This window comes from Neolamprologus multifasciatus, chromosome 4, assembly GCF_963576455.1.
Source record: "Neolamprologus multifasciatus chromosome 4, fNeoMul1.2, whole genome shotgun sequence".
Classification (NCBI taxonomy): domain Eukaryota; kingdom Metazoa; phylum Chordata; class Actinopteri; order Cichliformes; family Cichlidae; genus Neolamprologus; species Neolamprologus multifasciatus.
The window spans coordinates 9931959-9958210 of record NC_140442.1 but is presented as its reverse complement, the minus strand read 5'-3'; the positions used below and the strand labels follow the sequence as shown (position 1 = coordinate 9958210).

Genomic DNA, 26252 nt, shown 5'->3' with positions numbered 1-26252 from the left:
TACTTTGACAGCACAACTCTTGTTTGGCACCAGAAACGCAAATCCTGACAACAAAGGGAGCAGCGGATTTCAGACCTCTGACAAGCCACAGTCGTGTATCCTGTAGGTCCTGTTCAGTCAAGCCTGGTTATTACAACTATGATGTGAGGAAGTGACAAAATTAAGCAGATCTGCCCTAATGTGCGTGTTTGATCTGGATTGAGTCAGAAGTAGCAGCGTTTTGGGAAATCAAGGCAGTGTCAGACAGGTGAACTTGAAGAGTTGTGGGGAATGCTTTGATAAAGCGCTGTAGTTCAAGAAAAGGATATATAACAGACACTTTTTCCTTTAGTTTAAGAGGGTAAAAAATACAAAAGAATTGTAGTTCAAAACAATACAGTGGCCTCAACAAGCTAAAATATTTTTCTGAAAACACAAGCTATATACTGTCTGACTCTGAAAGTGATTTTGACAAAAAAAAAAAAAAAAGCATAAACAGTCATGTGAAACATTCCTTTGAACACGGTGGCTTGTGGGCATTCATTTATGCACAGCTCTCTTGAGGTCCCCCCACAGCATTTCGATCAGGTTGAAGCCTGAACTTTAACTGGGTCATTGCAACACCGTGATTCTTTTCTTTTGTTGTAGATTTTCTCCTGTGCGTAGGATCATTGTCCTGTTACATGACCCAGTTTTGGCCGAGCTTTAGCTGTCAGACAAATGGCTTCACATTTGCCTCTAGAATACTTCAGCCTACAGAGGAATTCGTGGATGAATCGATGACTGCAAAGTGCCCAGGTACTGTGGCTGCAAAACAAGCCCAAATCCTCACCCCTACACCACCGCGTTTGACAGTTGATCTGAGGTGTTTGTGCAGATGTGCTGTGTTTGGGTTTTCAAACCTTTCGGCCGCATTTGTTCAGCTTTCTTCTAATTGTACTGTTGTGAACTTTAAAATTCAACATAACTGAGGCCTTTAGAGTCTGAGATGTAGCTCTGGGATTTTTTTGCAGATTTCCTGAGCATTGTACAATCTGACCTTGCTGGGATGTCTACTCCTGGGAATATTGTAGCATTGTTAACACACACCAAACTTAAAATGTCTGTCTCTGGGTCATTAAATTCTCCCAACCTACACTGCAGTATTGCAATGTTGGTAAAACCAAGCAAAAGTAGTTTTAATATTTAAAAATATGCAAGTTTAGCTATGAGGCCTCTTTCCCTTTTTTGTTTCTGTAGATAAGGTGGCGTAATAAATAATGCCTCCTGCATTAAAGATGCCAGTGTTTGGCCTGGTTTCTGCAAATTTCAGGTAATAGACCTATCCAAAGTTGGTTACTTTCCTCACAAGCTTATCTCTCCAAACTTAATAATATAAACGCTGCCAGGATTTAATTCTGTAAGTAAATGCCGTACACTTCACTTAGCCCTTCAGTGCTTTGTTGTTGTCAAGTAAGTGGCACAATTGACTTAAGATCACACAAAACTGCTTACTCTCATTATAATGTAATCAATACTCAATTACCAGTGAAGTAATGTGGGACCTCTGGGCCTGTAACCCTTTCCTTTAAACTTAGACCTCGCTTTCGCCTTCTTTTTGATTAATGGCAATTGATTTTCAAATAAATCTGGCAAATCAGGATTAGATCCAATTGATTTACAGTAGGCAATAGACAGGTTTTAGTGAGAAAATGCTGAAACCCCAATAAATCTGAAACACAGATTTGGAAAAAGCTCAAGATTATTTCTGTACAGATATGTAATATAAATAGCTCAATAATGCCACATTGTTTTAAGAGCCAGAATTTGTGAATTGGAATGAAGAATGAAAGAAAACAACCCAAAAATTAAAGTGCAGGCTCTCAACTTGTTTACAGGTCGCATGTAATTTAATTAATACACATGAGCACATTAATGTTTATCTACAGATCAAACCTTTTGTCAGCTGTTACCACTTGCCTTGACTTTAACATTTGCACCGCTGACTTAAATGATGATTTATAATAATCATGTAGACCACAACACAGTCTATACTTGAGCCCCCCCAGTGTTTTAAAATTTATTCAGCAAAATTGGTGAAAACATTTACATTAATATGCAAAAATGTGAAACAAAAATGAAGTGATTGTCAAGCATTAATTAGGGTCATCTATTCTTGTCATTATAAACAGCACTAAACATCCTGCAGTAACGCTTTAGATTCATAAATTAACTTCAACAATGGCACCGTTATTACGAACGCGAGCTTCCAAAGCAATGCAAAGCAGATGATAAGGTAAGTTATTAAAATTCCATATTAAGACCGCGTGCAGTACAACAGAGTAATAGAAAAATAACTTTAAAGATGTCCGATGACCACTTTGTAGAGTGAGAAGAAAAAAGGATTGTGCAAAGTACAGTGTGGACTTGTAAGGCAGCTTGGTTTCAGCTATGGCATCAATTCAAACTCTCGTTAGTGTCGATGCTATGTGAATGTGCATGACCATCGGTGCTTCATTATAGAAAGAGATTTTTAAAAAGCGCTTCATGAAATGAGATTTTTTTAAATTACAGGATTTCTGATGGCCTCATTTTATCCCGAAAATGAGTTTCAGAAAGCCATCAATGCTGAGATGAATCCTAAAATTCCTGTATATCTACAGAGAAGTTCTGCATCCTCTCCACCACGAAGAAGCAGAGTGTTCCAGTGAAGCCCAGGACGACCATCAGCAGGAGCTGCCACATCAGCATGATGTAACCGCTGTAGAAGAACGCAGCCGCTGCACAGACAGACTAACAAGGGACAGACAGATTTAATGTTGTTGATTAATATGATAAAGTGCTTTTACAAATCTAATAAACTAAGTTGCACAAATTATTACACAAAAATATAAAGTTTTCCAGCTTCACCAATCACCCCCTCAAAGTCATATCCTTGAGTAGCACAGCACAACTTCCATAATGTCTGCTATTTTCAGATCATTGCCATTCTAAACAATCCAAACAATGACCCTTCGACTTAAGCTTTATTTAGGAGGAGTGGAAAAAGCCACAGTGAGCAAGATGTGGCCAGTGGTGAGTGACGATAATGGTGAAGTGGCCAAAAGGGTTCCTGTATTTTCAATTTGCTGTCTGCCAGTGCATGATATTACAGGCAAACCACACCATTCAGTTCATTTTCACATGATGCTCTCCCTCATACACCACAGGATATTATACTGTCGTCGAAATCCTCATAAACAGTCTGAACCTAAATCAACCATAAACATGCTCCTGAGCTGACCCAATGCTCCGTCTTAAAGTTTGGATTCTGCATGCTTTCCACTGTCAGCTTGGATTGGGGTTTATATCCTGATCCCCATAAAAGTCTGAAGGTTTCTCAAGTGGAAATGCACATGTGGGAGTGGTGTGGCCTACAGAGAGCATGAAAAACAGCAGCAGCACTGGAAGCAGTGCAGCGCTGAAGATGGCACTGAAGAAGAGATCAGATGTGTTTAAATCACACGTGGTTTTCATTTTTCTGGGCAGACTCAGAGAGCTTTATAAGATACTAAACATACTATTACTTTCAAACTCATGAATCCCACTTTCAGATTTACTGTTAACAATTTCCCAGTAACAGCAAAATCTGAGCTGGACTTCAACTAGGTGGCACAACCATGTCAAGATTTCTCAGCTTGTTCATGTTCATTGCATTGTGGTGTATTTTCCACGCCTTGACAAAATCAAAGATTTTTTTTTGAATATTTATAAAGCATACATTAATTTCTAGGGCTTAATTTTCAATTCAAAATCAAAGAAAAAGGAAGAAGGTATGATATACAGCATATCTGCCTTTTTTCTTTGTACTGTGACTTCAGGTGAATTTATTTCACTTGGAAGGAACACATTTTGCAGCAGCTTTGGTCTGCTCTGCTAACAACGTCTGAGAACTGGCAATTTAGGATTACCTGGATGAATTTAAAAATGGCAAAAGCCGGCGCGCTTTCTTCAGCATAAACATGGCCTAATATGCTGTAGAGCTGTGTGTTGAAACAGCTGTCCCCGAGTCCAAGCAAAAAGCTGCACAGCAGGGCAATGGATACACTGAGAAAGAAAAAGAAGAAATAAAATCAAAGCATAATCTCAAACAGTTTTTTCTTATATGCTAAATTATCATAAAAACTGGATACCTTGGGGTTAGATATGGCTTCTTTAGGGACGTGGTTTCAAAAACAGTGGGGGCATCATCAGGGATGTTAAGAAAGATCAAATAGAAGGCAACAAAATGGGCAACCATTCCCAGAAACACCACAGAAGTTCGTCTGAAGCGGCTGTTCTTGCACAACAATCCAAACAAACCCCCACCTGATGGAAAAGGGCATATTCTGCATAAATCAATCAATCTGCGCGGCCTTGAATGACTTTAAATAACTTTGCTAAGAGCAGAAAGTGAACATACCTACTATTTCTCCAATGCCTACAACAATCCCTGAGATCCCAATCAAGCCTTTAGCTGCTTCTGCAAACTGTGCAGTTGCTCCAATACACGTCCCATACACTCCACTGTAAAAAGATAGCTCAAGGCCTGGAGAACAGGGAGTGCATGCTGTAGCTGCAGGCATTTTTACTGGAGGCTAAAATATTTAATATGCAAAAGCATTTGACTTACCGCTGTACGCCATACAAGGACTCAGAAGAAGTATAGTTTTAGTCTTCAGCAGTCGTAGGATGGTTTCTAAAAGGGAGAGTTACAACACAATGATTTAAAATGCTAATAAATGCCGTTCTTCCACTTTAGCTCGGTATTGAGCTGAGAATTTAACACAGTTCAATGCAGAAGGAAAATATTCTGTCATAATAAGTCGTATATAAATGCTAATTTTAAAAAAACAGCCAAGAGAGACTTGGCTGTTAGAAAAATTCGGATTTTAAAAGAGGAAATCCCACTAGGCTTGTTTATATATGCCTGGATGGCCCTTCTTGACATGAATCAGCTTGCATCTTTGATAAAAGCTGATACCTTTAAGGCAGGTGCGCACGAGTCTAAATGCACACAGAGATGCACGCGAGACAAGGTGCAATCTGATCATCCAAACAACTTGAGGCTGCACTGAAGGCAGGTGCAAGTGCAGCAGCAGAGTTTCCAGTTGACAAACAGATAGAATCTGAAATAAACTAACGCACAGGCAGATTCTATGTACTCTGTTGTGATGCTAGAAGATTTTTATCCATATGAAAGCGATTTTCGCCTTCAAGAAAAACAAAACCGCCTGTGAGTGCCTGCTAGTTTCACAAAAAGAGCAATGAAAAGCAATGCAAATAAAAGAGAGGGAAAGGGAAAATAAATACTTTGGTAGGATCTTACATTCCTTTTGAATGCTCAGTATATCAGATGATACCCATCTACAGTGCAAGGGGGAAAAACAGTGAATAGCTGTACAGGCAGGAATTTCAACTCTTTGGTTCAATATTGGCTGATTGCCAAGAAATCTGGATGTACCCCTTAGGATAAAAAAAAACAAACAAAAAAAACTGATATATATTCCTTCGTACAAACAGGAAGAGAGAACTACAGTGTTGGAATTTAATGACTTTGAAATGTCACTGCAGTTATCCTTACAAATATACACTCAGCGGCTACTTTATTAGGTCACCTGTTTGTGCACTCATTAACGCAAATATCTAATCAGCCCTTGGTGCATAAATATGTAGACATGGTCAAAACTATCCACTGAAGAAGAGTGATTTAAGTGACTTTAAACGTGGCGTGGTTATTAGTGCCAGATGGGCTGGTCTTTTAGAAACTGCTGCTCTACTGGGATTTTTCCCACATAACCATCTCTAGAGTTTAAAGAGAATAGCCTGAAATAGAGAAGCCAAACTGAGAGAGAGAGAGAGAGAGAGAGAGAGAGAGAGAGAGAGAGAGAGAGAGAGAGAGAGAGAGAGATAGATAGATAGATAGATAGATAGATAGATAGATAGATAGATAGATAGATAGATAGATAGATAGATAGATAGATAGATAGATAGATAGATAGATAGAGAGAGAGAGAGAGAGAGAGAGAGAGATACAGAGATAGATAGAGAGATATAGAGATACAGAGATATAGAGATAGAGAGAGATATGTCTGTGTGTGTGTGTAGAGCTCTTTATTTTCCTGTGAAAGAACATTTATTATCCATGCTGTCTGTCAGGAATATATTCAACAGTGTCACTTTTTCACTCTTCCAGCATGAATAAAGCGGATTATAAAAACCTTGAATGAGCTCACAGTATCCATTTAGAGCACATTAGTCTTGTTACTACACAAAGTTCCTTATGTATCCATATATACAGCACATATGGGATTTTCTCAATTACACTTTGCACCAGTATGCATTTACTGCATTCAATATGCACATTTATATGGATGTATAATGAATCCAGTAAATGTATGTAAATGAGCAAGTATCATTTTAGCAAAGCTCGTTAGGTACGCCTCAATGTGGCTTTCCAAAAGTGCAGAAGAAACTTACTGAACTCCGATTTAGTATCCTGCATGGCAGTGTTCGCTCTTTGCTCGTACCTAGACAACAACAATTAAATCAATAACAACTTCCACAACACTGAAATTAATCAACAGAGATAAAGTGCATACACAGACAATCTCAAACGTCCCTTCAACTAAAGAACAGGTGGAGGAATTTAAAAATCAGACAGTGGAAGGATTGCTCCTGATGGGATTCTTTGTTATTCTGTTGGAGTCATTGTTTAGTTCCAGACTCGGCTAATAAACGGCTAATAAAACCCATACATGCATCACGCATACCCCTAACTGTTTTTCACACACATCTGCTGCTGGAAAGAGTATGTTTTGCAACAAGACTTTTAGCCTTATGGTTTGTTTTTTTGCGATGGATGTTTGTGAATGATACATTTATGGAATGTAATTTAATTTTCCCTATGACTTTTATTTGCCTTTGATGCCAGTTTTTTTTTTTTTTTTACAGACTTTTCCCCCCATCTTGTGATTTCAGTCAAACTTTGTTCATAATTCAAGACATTAAAATTTTAATATGCCTTAAAAATGTTGAAGGTTGGGGTCTTTAACTGCTGTCTCTCTCAAAGAGAAATGTTCTCTCTTCTCTTCCCCAAATCTGCCTGATTGCGCCCTACTTTAGTAAAGCGCTGTGATTAGGCAAGACTCTGTCAAAATTGCATTGATCTAGAGAAAATGATCAGTCCATTTTTTGTGAAGGACAAGAGTGATTTATAAGTCTTGTAGAAGAGCAACAGTAAGTCAAAAAGTGGGTGATTTAAGATTAAGAAAAAAAAAACTGTTTCGTGGGAGGTCTGAAAACACCTTAAGAAGGTCAACTGGATTAAAAAGGACATTTTTGGCCATGTTAGCCATTGTGTATCCTATCCGAGCAGTAGTTCAGACACTTTATGTATTCTGAGTCATTCTGTGGGTCTGCAGTGAAAAATGTGTAATTATCTAAAGGATATTCATTTACATCGTGCGAGTTGAGAGCAGTGACTGCCCTTCCTCTTCAGAGAGCATCTCCTCTTCATGATGGCTCTTTCTCAACACCAGGAAGCTAAGTGTGCCGAGGATGGATATAACCAGCAGGGACAGAAAAATGTTTCTCCTGCTGTTGTCTGAGACAGGAAGATTAAAGTAAATCACTTAATGTGAAATAAAATGTGCTAGAAATATTAATAACATTAAGCTGGAGCATACTCAAACTAAAAAGCATTTTCATGCTGATAACTTACACAAGTTTGACCTTACCTGGTATTTCTGTTCTTCCATTCCAGTCAAAATAAATGTAAAGATTACCAAACAACATGCTGTCGAGACAAAAGAAAAAACGGTGCAAAGAAAATAAGTAAAAGAACATTTCTCAAACAAAGCAGGGATGTACTGGACTTGCTGATAGGTTAAATTCTTGTTTTCCTTTATTTTGATAAAGTTAATAAACCGCCTCCTCCTTAATTTCATGTTAATAGGTATTTATCGACTTCCACATATATGCCAAGGTTTCTCAGCTAGTTGGTGCATTTATTTTAGCTATGCTGCATGCCAAATTATTTTCATTTCACTGTTGTCCAAATATAATTTATGGCGTACAGCACCCTCCAAAATCTCCACAGCGGCATTCAAAATGTACTCGGTGGACAAGGACTCTACTTTGGACGAGCTGCATTTATAGATGTAAAAATGATGCTGTGTGATAGAACGTCTGTGTCTGATCATGATGGTGATTTACTGAGAAAATAAACTAAAAGATATCATTTAGACTATACTTCCAAAAGTATTCGCTCATCTTCCTTCACACGCATATGAACGTGTGAATTCATAAAGTTTAAGATGATGTCAGCCTATCCTTTGCAGATATAACAGCTTCAGCTCTTCTGGGAAGGAAGGCTTTCTTTTTACAAGGTTTAGAAGTGTGTTTATGGGAATTTTTGACCATTCTTCCAGAAGTGCATTTGTGAGGTCAGGTATTGATGTTGGACAAGAAGGCCTGGCTCACAGTATCTGCTCTAGCTCTGTCGGATTGAGGTCAGGACTCTGTGCATGCCAGTCAAGTTCTTCTACACCAAACTTGCTCATCCATGTCTTGGTGGACCTTGCTTTGTGCACTGGTGGATAAAGCAAGAGGCCATCCCAAAACTATTAACACTAAGTCAGAAACATAAAATTGTCCAAAATGTCTTGGTATGCTGAAGCATTAAGACTTCCTTTCACTGAAAGTAGTGTTCTCCTGACAACCATCAAAACCCAGATTTATCCATCTGATTGCCAAATGGAGATTGCCACCGACTTCCACATTGTTATAATACCACTAACAGTTGACTGTGGAAAATTTAGTATCAGGGAAATATATCCTATCCTATCTCCTATCACAGTACCATGCTGGACTGTGATAGGAGTCACAGTCCTCCTGAGGGCGACCCACTCTTTCACAAATGTTTGTAGAAGCAGTCTCCATGCCTAGGTCCTTGATTTTATACAGCTGTAGCCATAGAAGTAGTTAGAACACCAGAATTAAATTATTTGGATGTGTGAGTAAATGCTTTTGGTAATATAGCGTATATGTATAAATAGGGAGAAGGAAAAGCTTCACGAGGACGCATTTGTTTTTGGCGTTTGGTAAGGCAAATACACCATGCGAGCCAACGAGGAACACAGAAACTCCTTCAGGATTTATCACAGTTTAACCACTATTGACTTTCATTATTAGTTCAGTTAAACATTCTCTGCTCTCTGTGCAATTTATTATGTGTACATCAAATTTTATGTGCACCAAACCTCTCTGGGCCTTTGAAACCTTAAAATAGTGACCTTTAATTAAAGTGCTCCCATTTGGACAATCAGAGTAATTAAAAGAAAAGACTGTGGACATGGTGTTAGCTGAATCATTTGAGAAATCATGCGTGATAGACAGAAAATGTGGAGAAAGTTTATTTACTGGCTGGATCAAACACTGACTTTATAAGCATAATAATCTGCATTTTTGCCTCCGAGGATTCTTCTTTCGTTTTTTTTTTTTTTGAAGCTGTTTATTTGCCTTTCACGGTTAACACTGGAGTTGTGTAAAATTCTGTGATCTATTTCTGTCTTTAATTACATATCTACCTACACTAAAAAATGTAGATGAGCAATTAGTCTGTCCCAAAGCCACAGCAATGGATGAAAGGGGTTAGTGATTTTCAGTGGTATTCTGTGTTTGTGTCTGCAGGCTGTGAAGAACTGATTCATAAGTTTACTGTGGCAGTGATCACCACTGGAGAGTCAGATTAGCATTGGCCTATTGGGAGCATTGGCACAGGTGACAGCCAATGTTATTATTATACTAATTCAATTTGCATATTTTAACAAATACAAATTAGTCGTCCGAGCCAGTGTGCGAGAGCAATGGGCCAAATGGAGAAGATGAAAAGACCATAACTGTCACCTAGCGAACTTTAAGAGGCATTCATGTTTTTTTAGATTTTGCAGAGAAACTTATGACTGGTTTAAAGAAAAGATCATTTATAAAATGATCTACTAAATGTTTCTTTTTCTTTGTAGTTTGCACTATATATTTTCGAGCTGAAAATACAGACAGATCAAAATGTTGGCAGCTGCGCTGCAGTTACACCTTTGATCAACTGGAGTAGCTTCATCAAACAGCAGAACAAAACGATAACAAGTGAAAACACGGTGATCAGTCGTGTTTTATGAACCGGATGTACTGGTGGAAATGAATATTTCGATGCAAGGTCGATTAATTGTAACTTGGGGTTTGTTCAGAGCGCAGATGAGCAGGAAGACTGTTATATTCTCAAAAAAAACATTATTATTTACTTCACATTGCCCAAAGTTAAAAATTCTCATATACAGCATGATGCAAATGAAAACTAAATCAATGAAATGAAATGAAATACTCTCTGGTTTGAAGAAACTTTAAAATGTTAAAGGTTTGTCTTTAAAAGACACAAAGACTGGAGTAGCTCCGTACCTGCACTGTAGGAGAGCCCAGAACATTCCAGTGTTTCTGTTGATGGTGGAGGCCTCTGAGTTTTCCACCAGAAACTGTCCTTGAGCTGTCCAGAGCACTGAAGGAACGTGAATGAGGGCGGGTCATTGAAGTAGGAAAAAAGGTCAATTAATTGCCCACATTAATAAATATATAATTTAATTTTTTTTTTACATTGTCAAATAATGCATCATACCATACAGTAGCCCTAGGACTTGATGAAAATTCATTGCTTTGCAGTGATTTGAGGCTGCATTAAAAACAGTTTTTCTTCATTTTTCCAGCACATGCTCAACATGAGGTCTGCTTTCTCTGTATTTCCGCTAACATTTACAAGCAAACCAAAGGTGTTAAGCACTATTTGCAGAATCAGCCCCTAACCCATTTAAGGTCTAATTTGGGATATACTGTTTATGTTCATCATCATATCCCAGCCATGATAATCCCTGTATGCATGATTAAACTGCATTTGGATTTTGGCACAGAAATTGAGCTTGCACGGACTGCAAAAGCCAACAACAGCCACCTTCAAATATTTATGTTGCTGAAAGTTTTCGTCTGTTACTACACTGTATCCTGCCTCAGTGTTCATACGCACATTTTAGTAAGTGGGCTGTGATGTGATGCACGTGGCAAAGAAAACTCTAAAAGGTGAATATTTAAACAAATCAAAAATACAAATATATACTCAAAAATAAACAGAAAACATGAAAGCCTGAACTGTTGATACACGGCTTTCATGTGGTTTCTGACCCCTAGCAATGTCGCAGCAATGATCAGTAAGACTGGGTTATTTTAAAGATATTTTAGGCAGAAAAAATCAACACATTAATCGATGATGAAACTGATCAGTTGCAACCCAGCTGTGAAAATAAAATATCCAGTAAAAACACCAGAATAACGACCAAAAAAACGTCCAATCAGTAATTCTTGACATACTCACGTTTCAAATTTATATTAATAATTATTCAGTTAAATAATGATAATAACCGTACTGCAATGTTCATATTTTCACACCATTCTGTATGTATTTTAAACAGACACTAACTCTCACTTTGTATATAACCTGCATGCAATTGCAAGCATGTATTTAAAGACATTTAAAAGCCAGGCTTGAAGTTCCAAAGACAGTTTAGGAGAGAGGGACTTACTGGCTGCTCCTATGCCGATGAGAACGGAGGTCAAGTAAAAAGACCATGTCGAGGGGACGATGAACATCGCAATGTAACCACTAGAGAAAAACATAATGATGATGAACGTGTCTCAGCATCTTTGTCCGTTTCCTTTATGCAAACAGCACGTCAGTATTTACCTGTACAGCAGGCCGCTCAGAAACATGGTCATTTTTGGTCCAATAACTGTAACAATCATTGGTGCAAGCAGATTGGAGAACGAGAAGACTCCATAGATGATTCCAAGGCTGTAAAGTGGGGGCAGTAAGTAGCAGTAAGTAAATAAATGCAAGTTGGTGAAATGAACACCAGCATTTCCACCCCTGTTTCTCCACCATGACCTACCTGTGGTACCCACTTCCAGTGAAAGTAGAATTTCCCAGGCTTTTCACTACAGTTTGCTGCAAATAGGAAAAGAATAAAAGTCTATGTGAACCACAGGGTTAGAATTTACATATTAAGTCACAGTAATGTCCTTAAGTCATTCATAAGATTTGATTAGTTCAGTGAAGAAAATTAGAAACACGAGATGCGCCTCACATAGTCCTTTGGCTGCCCTGTTTCATACATCCCATGAGGCGGTTAATTTTTTTTCTTTAGAAATTACTTTAAAAGCTGTTATGAGAAGAAAAAAAACGTTGTTGTATACGAGCAACATAAATGAACCTCCTGTCTCTTAAATACAAATCTCAACTCAATGCGCTGTCCTCTAACATTCTGGGGCAAAGTAAAAATGAAATGTAATTAAAAAAGCTAAGTTTACGAAGTTACCTCAATATTTCCACAGGTGGTGAAGGCGGTGAAAATAAACAAAAATCCCACACCCAAAATCACAACGTTGAAAGTCCTTCTGTCTGCCATGGCGTCTTCTTTAATCGCGTTAAATCAGACACATTTTGAATTCACTGCAGACTCGCGATTCAGTAGCGTCGCTAAGTTTGTACTATAAGCCTAAAGCCTCCCATGTATACTCGCGTGGATCCATTTCAGCAGCTGCGAAAATAAAGTTCACTTCACAAACTGTAAAGTTCGCGTTTAGTGAGCGAACAGCGGCCGGAGATGAGCGGTGTGGCGTATATGCAGACAGTTAAAGGAGCAGCACTGTCATGAGAACACGTCTCTCCTATTACCCAAAGTACGCATGACAACTTGTGACTTAAATTAAAAGTTGCTGGGGATTTTTTTTTCTTTTTTTTTTTTTTTTTTTTTTTTTTGAGATCTTCCTTTTACTGTGACCTCTTCGTCATGGCTTTCGTCACTCTCCTTTTCGCCTTCAGTTTCTTCTTCTTGTGCAATTTGCGGACATTTACACGCATTTTATCTTTGCTGCCTTCCAGAGGTGACCAGGAGAAACATTCCCCGTGGGAAATAGATGACTTTTTATTGCGCTATTACGCAATAGGAAAAAGTTTATGGAGTACATGTCCCTTCCACGCATAAGGACGTTGGAGTGGAAAAGAGAGATTAGTTCGCATTGCATCCTTATTATCACTAAATATCTAATTTTTGACTGATCAACACAATATTGTTGCTATTGTATTATAATTATTGTATTAAATCTAAAAGACAAAAAATCCACACATCCACAAAAAAAACCAAAATACATGATCAAACAAAATAATCCAATACTGTGCAAAAGTCTTGCACCATTCATTTCTTCCTATTTTGCTAGGAAAATGGATAAGGGGTGGTTTATGGAAACATTTTGCTGACATACATGGAACTACACGATATAAGGCAAAAAGAGAGTTCACACAATTCTAAGGAGCTTAAAAATCAATATTTGGTATGACCTTTATTCTTCAAAACAACCTGAGCTCTCTTAGGCAACTTTCTTGTTCCTTTAAGACGTCCTTAGGAATAGTTATCCAGGCTTTCTGGATAACATTAAATGCTCTTCTTTGGATGTTCTGGGATTTTTCTTCTGGTTTCTTTACAGATGATCTACTTCAATAATGTTGAGGTCCGATCTCTGGGGAGTGCAATCTACGACCGATTGTCTTCAAATGTGTGTTTTTCTGTCCAGGTATACTTTTACTGCATTGCTGTTGTATTGGGGATTATTATCATGAGGAAAAATGAAGCCCCTGCTATTCATCTGCTTTCGAGATGGCATTGCATTGTGAATAAAATCCCAACAGTATTTCTCTGCCTTCATAAATCCATCAGTCTTGACAAGATTCCCAATATAACAGAGCCTGTAGATTTTCTTTATGCTTGCCACTTCTACTGTCCAATCCATTTTTTAAGGACACACTGTACAGTATGCTGAGATATGCCACATTTTCAGCTAATAGGTTTTTGGGAATCGCTTTGTTGGTGCAAAAATAATATATTATGCCTGTCAAACTGTATTTTCTTTAGCATTTTTCATACATTCAACTAAAGAAATAGGAACAAGTGATATTTTTGCAACAGGCTTTAGTGAAAAGAAGTGCCTAACTATACAATTTACTAAGTTTTCTCTTATATGTAGACACAACACTCGTTCATCTGTTGAGGTGCCCTGTGTTATTGAATGATGGAATGATTCATAGGTCAGTGTTGAGTGCTTCAGCAAACAAACAATTCCTCTGAAAAGGTACAAGGTCTGTACTATAAATGTGCGAGAAAGCAGACAATGTCCAAAGAAATACTTTGAAAGACCTTCAGAAGGCCTGGTAGAACTATTGCCACTTTAAAAAAATTACAAGCAAGTCTGGCTCTGTGGAAACAAAATATAAAGAAATAGCAAGTGACTTTTGCACTGTACTGCAATCAGGGACCAAAGCAGCACATAAAAGAGAGAAATTACTTTCCACACTGTGTAAGAGACTGTAGAATAACCACAGCCGCAGTTTTAAAAAGGTAGAAAGTTCATTAAGTCTACAGAAACTGTTAAAGTTAGATTATTCTTTGTGGACTAATTATCCAGCATCCGTGACACTATTTCAGCATGAAACCAGTAACTCATATCTATGTATATATGTATATATATATATATATTACACTGTAGGTTAATGTCTCAAAAATATTTTCATAAGTAAGATATGCATGTTGGTACGTGTTACCATAATATAAAAACATTGTCTTAAAAAATATCACGATCCTGTCCAACGCCATCAGTTGTAAAATGAGTTTGCCATTTGCTTGGGATTTTTTTTTCTTTTAATTTTTACTTTTCTATAACTGAAAATCTTGTGTAAAAGAGTTGGCGAGGTAAAGTCATTTTAAATTTCGAACCTTTACACCTCTAAAGGAAAGACTTAACCAATAGCCATTGATTAAAGTGCCACCTCCCGGTGTCTCCCTTGCTTTCACAACAACAAAGAAACGAAGCCAAGCGAGAGTATTACGTCTCTTCACTTCCGTGTTCGTTATCTTGGCCGTATGTACATTGGACTGTTCGTGCTTGAAAAAGTGTTTTGTTGCCTTTATGTTTAGCCATTATGTGTCGACAGTAGCGTTAGCTAACCTGTAACAGTTTTTACAAAAACAAGAAAAAGTTATCTGCAGTTGTTTCAGCGAGCGCATGCGCATTTCCATTATCCCTGTTTGCCCACGAGCTAACTGAAACTATTAGCGTTTAAACTTTGTTCGGTTGCGTATAGCTATATTAATAATGCGATTTCAAAATAAATGATTAAATTGTTTCTGTTTCTACGTTGTCACGCGCGAGTGTGGACAGAAGAACGATTTTAGCTGTTGTTTCCTGAATACTGGAGCCATCCTGCTTCCTGTAGTATCTTTGCCACAACCTACAACGGATTGTACACAATCATCATGGCGACGCAGGATGGTGGGTATTGAGAAAATTCAGCAGTATTTCAATAATATCTTTAAATTGAGCTCATATAATCTTAATGAAATTACATGTACCTCTAAATATACTGTAAATATACTGAACTAATAATGGACATTTTCGTCTTTCCGCAGAGTAATTTTTTTAACGTTCACTAGTGTTGCGGCTAGCTAATGTTAACGGTTGCTAACGTCCATTTACATTTAGCTGGATGTGTGAAGCACTGCGGTTAACGTGATGTCATTTAACAAATGTTTTCTTGTTTTATCAAGTTAACTTAAGCTGTTAAAGACTTAACTGTATAGGATTAATTATGGTAGCGATCAAACACTAACATACAGCCTATTTACTTTACTAGTTTTGCAGTAAGGCCATTCTTGTTACGAGATGGGTTGTTTTGCGAGTGCTTATTGTTGTTTTAAAACGTTTTTCTGTTATCTTTTGGCGGCCATTCGCTTTTATGTACCCCATTTCTCAGCACACATCGAAAGACTGCTTACTAGAACCGGGAGAAAGACCTAGAAAAACCACGAGGGGGAAAGTGGTTAGCAGAGAAGACTAAATTAGACTTCTTTACATCTTTGTTATTAACTCATAGCTCCATACATAACTGCTTATTGTGTGAAACTATCGGGAACTGCACGAAAGTGAGATTCTCTCTCTATATATATATACATCAAGTCAACTTCTAGTTTATTGATTTAAACGCTTCCAAACACGTCGATGTTTTGTATTATATCAAGGTAAACAAAACAACACAAAAGTCTTATTTAAAGTTGCAAAGTAGACATAGATATGATAGGTAGCTAAATATAGTTCACAGGAATGTATTTAGTAAGTGATAAAGGTGAGCTGGGTTTCCCCGTTTTGTTTCGTTTTAAGCCATTGTGAGTAAGCCGTCTAGGTTCAGCCTCATGTAGTTTTATTGTTAGTTTTTAATGTGAAGCAGAGTTTTGACACTTAGTCACTCAGCTATTTCACAACAATTTTGGTAAATTATTTGCCTTAAATACAACCTGCACAATTGTATGTAGTTTGAGTCTTCCATGGAAAGAAAGCATTGTTGCCTTTCCCTTAAGTATACATATATGTGTTCTGCCTCGCTGCCGCAGCAGATACAGTCTGATTCTGTGGGAAGCACCACATTTACCCCAGAAAGTCAAAATACATAATAAACAGCTCAATTGGCACTTTACTCCTGCAATTTTTAGGACCGTAGCCTCTTGCTTGATATGCTTACCAACAGTCTTTCAAAACAAGTCCTTCAGTGGAAAGAACTGTGGAAAAAACTTCAGTTCAGCATCACAGCTCTGTTTACGTTTAATCTGAGTCACTTCCAGACTAATTGACATTGTGTTAAATATGTTATGGCTGCATTTTGTTATAACCAACAGCAAAAAAGTCTGGTGTAAGCTTTGCTGCAGTTTGCAAAGAAACTGACATGTCATCCAAAGGCAGTAGGTTGACATGAGGCTTTGAGTTCAGACAAAACTGGATTCAAGCTTTGAAACACATATTGATATTTCGGTGGACGTTTTGTGAAAAAAAATATCATGATTTGAGGCTGTTATCATTCTTTAATTGTTCTTGTGCTGGGATTAGCGGTCGACATACAGCTAGTTGAGATAGTTCTATTTATCTGCTGGTCTGCTCATAGATTGCCGTTATCATTTTGTTATGCAATGACTGGGTTAAACTCGTTTACTGCAGATACTAGCATTTCATGTCTTATTAATTTAGGGTAACAAGGCTGGGAGGATGATTGTTCCCCCCACTAACAATGAGAACAATAGCCACAATAGAATTTCTGACAACTAAGATATCATCACTATGTTAATCTTTCTGTAAAAATCTGATATTATATATGTATGTTTGCCCTAATACTAATCTAATTCATAGGAGACTGTGACAGTGCAGGTGGTTGTCATTTAAGGCAAGGTGGTCAACCTCCAGCATAAAACACAAGAAACACTTTTAATAAAAAAAAGTTCCCTGAAAGAAAGACATTTGTAACAAATGTCACGGTAGAGTGAATATTATAGGAATGTCAACATTTTGGTCTGTTGTTATTTTTAATGCAAAAAGTTTCTTTGTTGTAAAAGAGAGACAAGTGTAATCAGCTGATAGGCTGAGACAACACATTTCTTTCTCTCTTTAGAAAACTTTGTGGTTGTTATTGTGATACATTGTTTTCTGCAGTGCTGTTGTTGGCACTGACGGCTTTCCTGTAATCAGCTACTGTGATGTGTGTCTGTAAAACATCTCTTTGGTGATTATGGTGAATGTGATTAACTATAACTGGGAGTTTCCCTTTGCTAGCATAAAAAGATTTGCCTGACAGCACTCATTTGAGTGACCAATAACCAGAACAATTGGAAAGTCCAAGGAACTCAGGTAAAATCTAAGAAGAATTGTAGATGTACACAAGTTGTAAAGGTCTCTTGGAGCCATTTCTAAACAACTGCAGATTTGAACATCATTAGTTCAAACAATTGTACATTAGTACAAGTTAGTCAGATGTGTCATTACTTTGCTGAGGGCTGGAAGAAGAAACAAACTGGAAATTGATTAGGATGCTCTTGCACCCAATTATTATTTTGTTATTGCCATTAAAGATGTATATTGTACTCATTCGATCTTGGAAAAATAAATTTTCAAAGAAATAATTAAAATCCCCAAATTACCACCACATGTGAGTAGGGCTGTTCGATATAAGGATATATATCGGATGACGATATAAAAACATCTATCGTTTCATTTTACGCTATCGTTTGTTCCGTGGTGTTGCAAAGTAAACTGTTTACGACAATATTTTTTTCATCATTTTGATGGTCACTGTAGTGGCTATATTAATTTCTTAAAGTTCTCTCTTTCTCTTATATTTTATATAACCACACTACGGACGGACAAGCGCCTGTTTTTATGCGTTGTCGTTAGCAACAACGACGGTAACAGCATCTCGTGTCCGCTTGTTTATGTTCCACATAAACCTTTCACAATAAAGCTCAATATCCTGTTGAGACTTTTCAAAATAAACTGAATCACCTGAAAGAGCAGATTATTTACGGATGAGAATTAAAAAAGAGCCGCCAGGTGCTAAAAAATAAACCTTAGACTCAAACGTTAGAACAGGCTTTTCCCCGCAGCACGCCGTGTAATAAATACTCACAAAGAAAACGGCGGCCTTTACAACTTATGTCTAAAAATGTGTAGCTTCATGCATCGGTTAAAACACTCGACTCCAGCTACATGACGCGCAGGGGACGCTCAACACTTCCCGCAAGACGAGCTGCCCGAGATTCACAGAATTTACAGAAAATGTTATATTTTTGTGATTTATATCGTTATCTGACGATAGAATTCTTATATCGGGATATGAGATTTTGGTCATATCGCACAGCCCTACATGTGAGTGTATGGAGACCTTTGACCACATCTCTATAGGCAGTATCATAATGCATAGGCACTCTTATATGGAAAATTTGAGATATAATAATTTAAACTTGGAAGGGTTACTTTAAAGGAACATAAGTCTAAGATTTCATTCTTTTCCAGGAAGTGAAGAAGTCATAATGGAAACTGAGGCAAAACCAAAAGAAGCTGAATCACTAGGTGAAGATGTTGAAAAAGGTGGTGCAGAAGCGACGTCTCACACAGATGCAGGAAACTCCACAACTCAGGACTCTAATATTAGCAATGGGGATGATACAGAGGACAAGGAAACAGTGGACTTGAAGATCATTTGGAACAAAAATAAATATGATCTGAAAATTCCTGTTGATAGCACCGGAGCCAAACTAAAAGAGAGCATTCACTCACTCACTGGTGAGATCCAACAGCATACATTTCTTCTTTTAAATTAATTGTTACAATGAGTGTTGTTTAGCAATGCATAAACAATAAGAACTCAAAGATAGTTCTTTCTTTTCTTTTTATTTTAGGTCTTCCACCGGCAATGCAAAAAGTGATGTATAAAGGATTGCTTCCAGAGGACAAGACGCTACGTGAAATAAAGATTACAAATGGTGCAAAAATAATGGTAGTAGGATCTACAATAAATGATGTATTAGCTGTAAATACACCCAAAGAAGTCATCCAGCAGGAAGTTAAAGCTGAAGAAAACAAGAAGGAGCCTTTATGCAGGCAAAAGGTATGATTTGTCACTTTACTGTAGAAAGAGTTTTTTTGTTGTTTTTATTTGTCATTTTAAATCTGCACTATTATCTCAGCAACATAGGAAAGTTTTGGACAAAGGTAAACCTGATGACATCATGCCAGCTATTAAAGGAGCAAAGGTAAGAGAAAATTAACCTGTTATTAGCTGTAGATGAAGGTGCTTTTACAGTGATACAGTGTGTTTGAATATACACAACTAAACACAACTGACAGCTGTCTTGTGCCGCTTAACAGGAACGATTACCAACAGTGCCTTTATCCGGAATGTTTAACAAATCCGGAGGAAAAGTTAGACTCACATTCAAGCTTGAGCAAGATCAGTTGTGGATTGGAACAAAAGGTAAGATTATAGCTAACCTACTTTTGCTAGCTGCACTGCAACATAAAGATGCCGATAATTTAAATTTCTCATCTGCAGAGAGGACGGAGAAAGTCCCAATGGGATCCATTAAAAACATAGTGTCTGAACCCATCGAAGGCCATGAGGACTATCACATGATGGTAACTATATTTTGTGTGGTAAAAAGCTGGTGTGGCTGTTCACTAAAGTGACTGAACTATGTGTGCCTCAACGATGGAGTCACTGTAATAGAAGGTTTTCATTTAAAAAAAAAAGTTTCTTTGGTTGGTATACTATCCATTTGTTAAGTAGTGATGTAATGACACTTGTTCCTAGCTAGGGTTAGGGTTCTTGTCTTTTTAAAGTGCTGTAGCGTTTTGTCTCTTTTCTTTTGATTTGCAAATAGATACAAAAACCCCAAAAAGGTCACTTACAGGACCCTAAACACATGTCTCAGCTGTGTTCACACGTGACGGAGAAAAGGAGTGGGAGATTAACAGAGTGTGGTGGCAGCAGTGATGTGGGTGCTGTACTGGTCTGTTGTGGTGAAGAAAGAACTCAGTGTGAAAGCAAAGCTGTCTATTTACCAGTTGGTCTACGTTCCTGCCCTCACCTATGACCTGTGAGCCCTGGGTAGTGACTGAAAGAATAAGATTGTTGATACAAGTGGTAGAAATAGGGCGAGGAGCTTGGTCACAGTGTAGAGCCACTCCATATCAAAAGGATACAGTTGGTCATTTGGGTTGGATGCCTCCTGGGCGCCTCAAAGGAGAGGTGCTTTGGACATTTTCCACTGGGAGGAAGCCCCAATGTAGATCCAGGACATTCAGGAGAGATTATGTCTTCTGCAGGCTTGGGAACACCTCATTGTGGCCAGGGGAAGAGCTGGGAGAGGTATTGGCAAGAGGGAGGTCTCTATTTAGACTGGGATAACCATTGGAAGATGGAGGACCCTCAGACAGTTTAATACTCATCCTATCATCCTACATCTTCCCTGTCCAGTGTCCATAATAGCCTACAATAGATCTCTGGCTAGCTACAGCTCATTATAGTATTGCAATTAGCCCAGCTTCATAAAACCTCCTAAACACACTTTTTGGTTCTTTTTGTTGTTGTTTGTTTCTTGTTTGTTTGTTTTTTTTATATATAAAATGTTCATCAGGACATGGTATATCATCTTTAGCTAACTAACAGTATTGTTAATTGTATTGCTGCAAGTCTCCTTCTTCATCCAGTTATTGATTTTTATTGTTGCTTTTTATTGTAATACCTAGTCAAACAGCCACATTGATTATTTTATTGGAGATTAACAAATCTGAAGTATCTGGGACGATCGTGGCTCAAGAGTTGGGTGTTCGTCTTGTAATCGGAAGGTTGCCGGTTCGAGCCCCGGCTCAGACAGTCTCGGTCGTTGTGTCCTTGGGCAAGACACTTCACCTACCGCCTACTGGTGTTGGCCAGAGGGGCCGATGGCGCGATATGGCAGCCTCGCCTCTGTCAGTCTGCCCCAGGGTAGCTGTGGCTACAACTGTAGCTTGCCCCCACCAGTGTATGAATGTGTGTGTATTGTAAAGCGCTTTGAGGGGTCCCGAAAAGCGCTATATAAATGCAATCCATTATTATTATTATTATTATTTTTCACTCTCAGGAGTATCTTGCTGTTCTGGAGTCTTTGTACCCAGAAATGGCTAACAACATCAGAACAAGCAGATACTTTGTGTGTGTATAGAAGTGATCAATACACCAAAAAAAGACTTTGAGACCAAAGTATGTCTCTGTGTAATTTTGTTTGAATTTCATAGCAGCTTCACATGAGTGCATCCAATTAAATAGTATAATGTCTGAGCACATATAAGTGGGGCTTTGAGGGACTTCCCTGGTATTGAGCTTTATTACCACCTCATCAGATATCACCCTCAGTGTAACAGATCTAAATGCAGATAATGTTACAGCTGTAGAGCAGAGATATTCAAATGTATGATAGTGGAGTCAAAACAATGCTTTGTGTTGTCATGTTTTTGGCTCAAAAATGAAAAGTGATGCCTGCAGCTTCCTCCGAGTGTGTTTTTGCATCACTGAACAGTTGAAAACATATTCAAAGCAGATAGACGAGCAGATGGGAATGATTTAAGATAGAAGAAAGATAAAAGCCAAACATTGGATTTGGTTAGCCAGGTTGTTTATTTTAAAGTAAAAGAAAGATTCAGTACAGTGGCTGTTTTTACATTAAGCATACTATATCATATTAAATTGCAAAATAACATTTTAGTGGATTATAATAAATTACTCTCTTTGTGTTGAAAGGGCTTCTAAGAGGCACTGCGCACACTCAACATGTTAGTACTGGGTTGTACCCCATTTTTCCTTTAGAGCTACCTTAGTGGTGCAGATTCAAAAAAGTACTGGAAACATTCCTTGGAGATTTTGGTCCATGTCATATTCAGTTGACAGCATCTCTCCAACATTCATGCCACGTTCACAATCTCTTAAATCACCTTTATTCCCTATTCTGGTGCTCGGTTTGAACTTCTGGGGTTAGTCTTGGCCATGTTTATGTGCTTAAATGCATTGAGTTGCATTAGAATAGGTATGCCTGATAAAGTATCCAGTGAGTATGTATGACAGTAGACGTTTAAGGCTTCCTGAAGTCCAGATTTTTGTGTCTTAACATCTGATCATAATGCAAGTGGTTGAATTTTATCTATTGCAAAATAAGTTCTTTTTTCTATAAATTAAATTTGCTTTTAAAATCTATACAAGACACAATGTGTTTATTTATTCTCAATACATGTTTACATTTGCAAATGCCTCTGAAACCACTTAATGTACTTACCAGTTTGTCTTCCACCTTTGCAGGCTTTTCAGCTGGGTCCAACGGAAGCTTCGCAGTATTGGGTCTACTGGGTGCCTGCACAGTTTGTCGATGCAATCAAAGACACAGTCCTTGGAAAATGGCAGTATTTCTAATGTGCCTCTTTTTTGACAATGATGAACTGGGATTGAGAGGAGATGATAACATGAAACTGGAGTCAGCAGTGTCAGCAGTTTAAGGAACCTCTTGGAGTGTATTCCAAGGACACTGACGGATGCCTGTGGACTAATCATATTCTTTTTAGGTTTAAAGTGCACTATGTGGCAGCATAACATTTCTCAGCCCTGTTGATCATTCAAGGTTTTCAGCAAATCCAAGGGAAAACAATTACAAAAAAAATGTACAGAAATTGCTAACACTTTTCTTCAGTTATTCTTAAAGAAATAAAAAAAAATATTTAATGAATTGAATGTGCCAGATCATTGCTGTCTGTCTTCTCCGTTCAGTATTAAATCCACGCAAACTTCGTCTGCATTATTTTATTTTTCCAAGTTTTACACTTAAGAACAGATGCAGTTCTTTCCAATTCTCTTGGCAAAAAACTGCTCGTGCTGTCTAGTGGAATAGAGGCTGTGAACAAGCAGCAATTTTCATGTCCTGCCACAAATTGTGAATTAGATTGAGGTCTGGAATGTGCCACTGCAGAACCTTTAAAGTCAATCCTGTGCAGCTTTGGCTTTCTTGTTGTGGGTCATTGTCTTGCAGACAAATAAATCTCCAGAGTAGCAGCTTTCTTGCAGACCGCAGCATGTTTTCCTCCAGGATTTTGCTCTGTTATTAGCCCCGCAGTGATGTGAAGTGCTTGCTTTGTATTAAACAGCCAACAAAAAGTTTTATTATGGACTTGAAATCTTAAGACTTCCTAACCCTTAATTTTCAAGGAAAAGTTACACAATGAGGGGTGGAAGTGAAGCTGAATCTATAAACCACATTATGCAACTTTCTCAAAATGACTTATTAGTCTTGTCATGGCGGAGGTGAGTTGCATAAATTCTAGTAATAAACTCATTTGTCATGATTATTGTCATGTCCAGAGTGGCATTATGTAGTGTTCATTAGTCTTCAACACTTTTTGGCAGATTAATAAACAGCTCTGTATGTTTAGGAGCTGAACAACAGCAGTTGTTGGTATGTTTAATTAGTATTAATTTGTGGTTTTTCATTTTGTTTATTCAAGCAGTGTTTTTCACAGTAATATTAATCAGCATCACTCACCCCTATAATATGCAACTAAACCAGTTGTTGAGACCCCCCTCCCATGTGGCTTTAGTGAATATTATGCTGCAGTCAGAGCTATTCCTATGCATCCATGGAGTATGCATCGGATTTAAATAACAAAATGAGCTGCTCCTTGGACTCAGATGTACATGTTTTTTTCTTGGCTTCCCTGCCTTATTATTTTTGATTAAAGTATCACAACCATTATAATGAAGATGCTTAAACTGAAGAAATCAAACACAAATTCAGTTTAACAAATTGTTTTAAAGCCATATTTTGCAGCAATCTTGCATAAATGGCTATCAGTATTTAAAAGAAAAACAAAAATACCAATGGAGACACTTTCTATTTTGTCCATTTTAAAAAAACATATTTTTTTTAATATAGCTTCAGGATTGTCGGATTGTAAACATACGCTACTATACATTTCATTCATTATCCCAGTTTGTCAGGCTGATTTCTATACAAGGTTTTAGCTGTTTATCACAGCAGACTAAAACTTTATAACATTCACAAATGGACTTGATGCCCGGAGATCCCCTCTGTGGCGCTTACAAACAATACGGAAATGACAGTTACACTAATTAAATGTGTTTTATCTGTGAATTTCCCCTCTATCATATGTTGCCTCCTATTCACCTGCCTGTGATTGAAGTTCAGTTTTGATGCTTTTACCCTGAAGGAATCAGGCGAGGGCGTGTTTTATTGCCGGAAAAGAGTGCTGGCACGACTTCCGCTCGTGTGGAGGCGGGAAATGAAAACGCTGTCGCAAGTTGTCCGTCGCTTAACGCCAGCAGCAGTCTGTCAGTGATGTCCAATGTAGAGAAGATAGACGTGGAAAGGACACGTCCCCCGCCTGTTAAAGTGCTGTCGGGACAGCTGAGGGCGGCAGGGAACTGGGGCACCACTGATAGCGGGGCCGGCTGTGTAATTAGACTGGGCAGGGGACGCTCTTTGCCTGTCTCGCTGGTGTGGATGCAGGGGACTGTGCTGGAAGTCCAGCAGGACAGAGACACCGTGCTGTTGATGGATGAGACGGGGACTTTCATTGTTCAGGGTGTTAACAACATCCCCAAAGGGAAACCGTGCTTGTCCCAAGGTAACTGACCCAGACCCAAGCTAGATTCTGTTTCAATCCACACAAAAGCTAAAATTAAATTACCTTCCCCACCTAAGAGAACACTTAATAGCTATTAGGCATATATACCGGTAGGTGAAAAGAAACTGCTTTTGTTGCTTAGTCATTATTATTGGGACCAATTAGAAAGGGGACGTACATTGTGTTTGGTTAAAGAGAAAAAAAAGCTTTGTCCCCATTTACTGCATTTTTATCTAGTGATACAGAATCAAACACAAAATGACATTACATTCTAGAAGTTATAAAGAAGTATCTTAATAGAAGGAAAAAATCAACAGGATAGGCTCTTTTTTAATTACAAATAAAAAGTAGAACTACTATTGTTAATGAACTCAGACCTGTATTTTAAAATTCTAATAAAGTTTTAACACAGTGCAAGTTCAAAAGCTGTAGTTGAACAACAATTTTTAAATGAGATCATTTTCACTCTAGATATTAGTGGCCTGTTATTGAATTCATGAGAATCCTGGTTAATGTGAATATTTTCATCAGTGCACAGCTTGTTAGGCTGAAAGGAGAGCATTAATCCTAAGATCTGTGGCAGCAAGCTGGCAGATTTATCTCTCAAACCACGATTTACCGTTGAAATCACTGTCGGTCAACAGTTCACCACTTGCTGCTGTTCTTACAGGGAAATATGTCATGGTGATGGGCATCATTCAGGCAATCTCACCAGAGCCAGTCATCCGTGCAGTGAAGATGGCAGACCTCTCAGAGCTTGCTGCACTTCACAGACGGATGTGGAAGCTTGAGGTGGATGACCTGCAGCAGGTGCTGGCTTGAATGCTGGGTTGAAGTGCTCCTCCTCCTGTAGCCTGCTACATACTACTGAAGTGTCAAATGTTACCTCAGCAGACTTAAAAGATGACTTTCCTTTCTGCTGGACTTGTCTGATGGAGGTCAAGTGATTAAGAAAACTGGTGTGTGTGGCTCCTAATCCAAAGTTGTCACTGGAGCTGTTAGGTGGATAACTTAACCTTGACCAAAAAAAAACCCAAACTATCGTCATTGTATTAGTACCGTTTTGAGGTTTTGACTCTTTTTCAGAATACCTTTAAGTAAACATGGTCAAAAAACTTTTCAATAATGCATCAGGTCTTTATTAA

The 26252-nt window shown here is 38.1% G+C and overlaps 3 protein-coding genes across 4 annotated transcripts; 2 read left to right on the top strand and 1 right to left on the bottom strand.

The window, feature by feature from the left end:
• Nucleotides 1-2008: 2008 nt before the first annotated feature.
• On the bottom strand, nucleotides 2009-12895 carry LOC146519790 (UNC93-like protein MFSD11). Its single transcript, XM_085157493.1, has 13 exons — nucleotides 12393-12895; nucleotides 11967-12022; nucleotides 11762-11869; nucleotides 11601-11680; nucleotides 10432-10528; nucleotides 7716-7774; nucleotides 7438-7582; nucleotides 6457-6506; nucleotides 4610-4675; nucleotides 4400-4525; nucleotides 4131-4305; nucleotides 3909-4044; nucleotides 2009-2751 (listed from the first exon to the last, which is right to left on the bottom strand). Exons 1-13 carry the CDS (start codon nucleotides 12480-12482, stop codon nucleotides 2599-2601), a joined length of 1341 nt encoding a protein of 446 aa, XP_085013619.1. The 5' UTR covers nucleotides 12483-12895; the 3' UTR covers nucleotides 2009-2598.
• A 2070-nt stretch (nucleotides 12896-14965) lies between these two features.
• ubfd1 (ubiquitin family domain containing 1) lies at nucleotides 14966-23195 on the top strand. Of its 2 annotated transcripts, none has more exons than XM_085156433.1 (7): nucleotides 14966-14988; nucleotides 18958-19227; nucleotides 19344-19552; nucleotides 19632-19697; nucleotides 19813-19918; nucleotides 19997-20079; nucleotides 22775-23195. In XM_085156433.1, exons 2-7 carry the CDS (start codon nucleotides 18975-18977, stop codon nucleotides 22883-22885), a joined length of 828 nt encoding a protein of 275 aa, XP_085012559.1. In that variant the 5' UTR covers nucleotides 14966-14988; nucleotides 18958-18974; the 3' UTR covers nucleotides 22886-23195. The 2 variants fall into 2 exon arrangements, with proteins under 2 accessions (XP_085012559.1, XP_085012558.1); XM_085156432.1 differs by lacking the exon at nucleotides 14966-14988 and adding an exon at nucleotides 15108-15399.
• Nucleotides 23196-23295: 100 nt separating this feature from the next.
• rmi2 (RecQ mediated genome instability 2) lies at nucleotides 23296-26108 on the top strand. The gene is made up of 2 exons (XM_085156439.1): nucleotides 23296-25107; nucleotides 25778-26108. The coding sequence occupies exons 1-2, from the start codon at nucleotides 24819-24821 to the stop codon at nucleotides 25927-25929; spliced, it is 441 nt and encodes a 146-aa protein (XP_085012565.1). The 5' UTR covers nucleotides 23296-24818; the 3' UTR covers nucleotides 25930-26108.
• The last annotated feature ends 144 nt before the right edge of the window (nucleotides 26109-26252 follow it).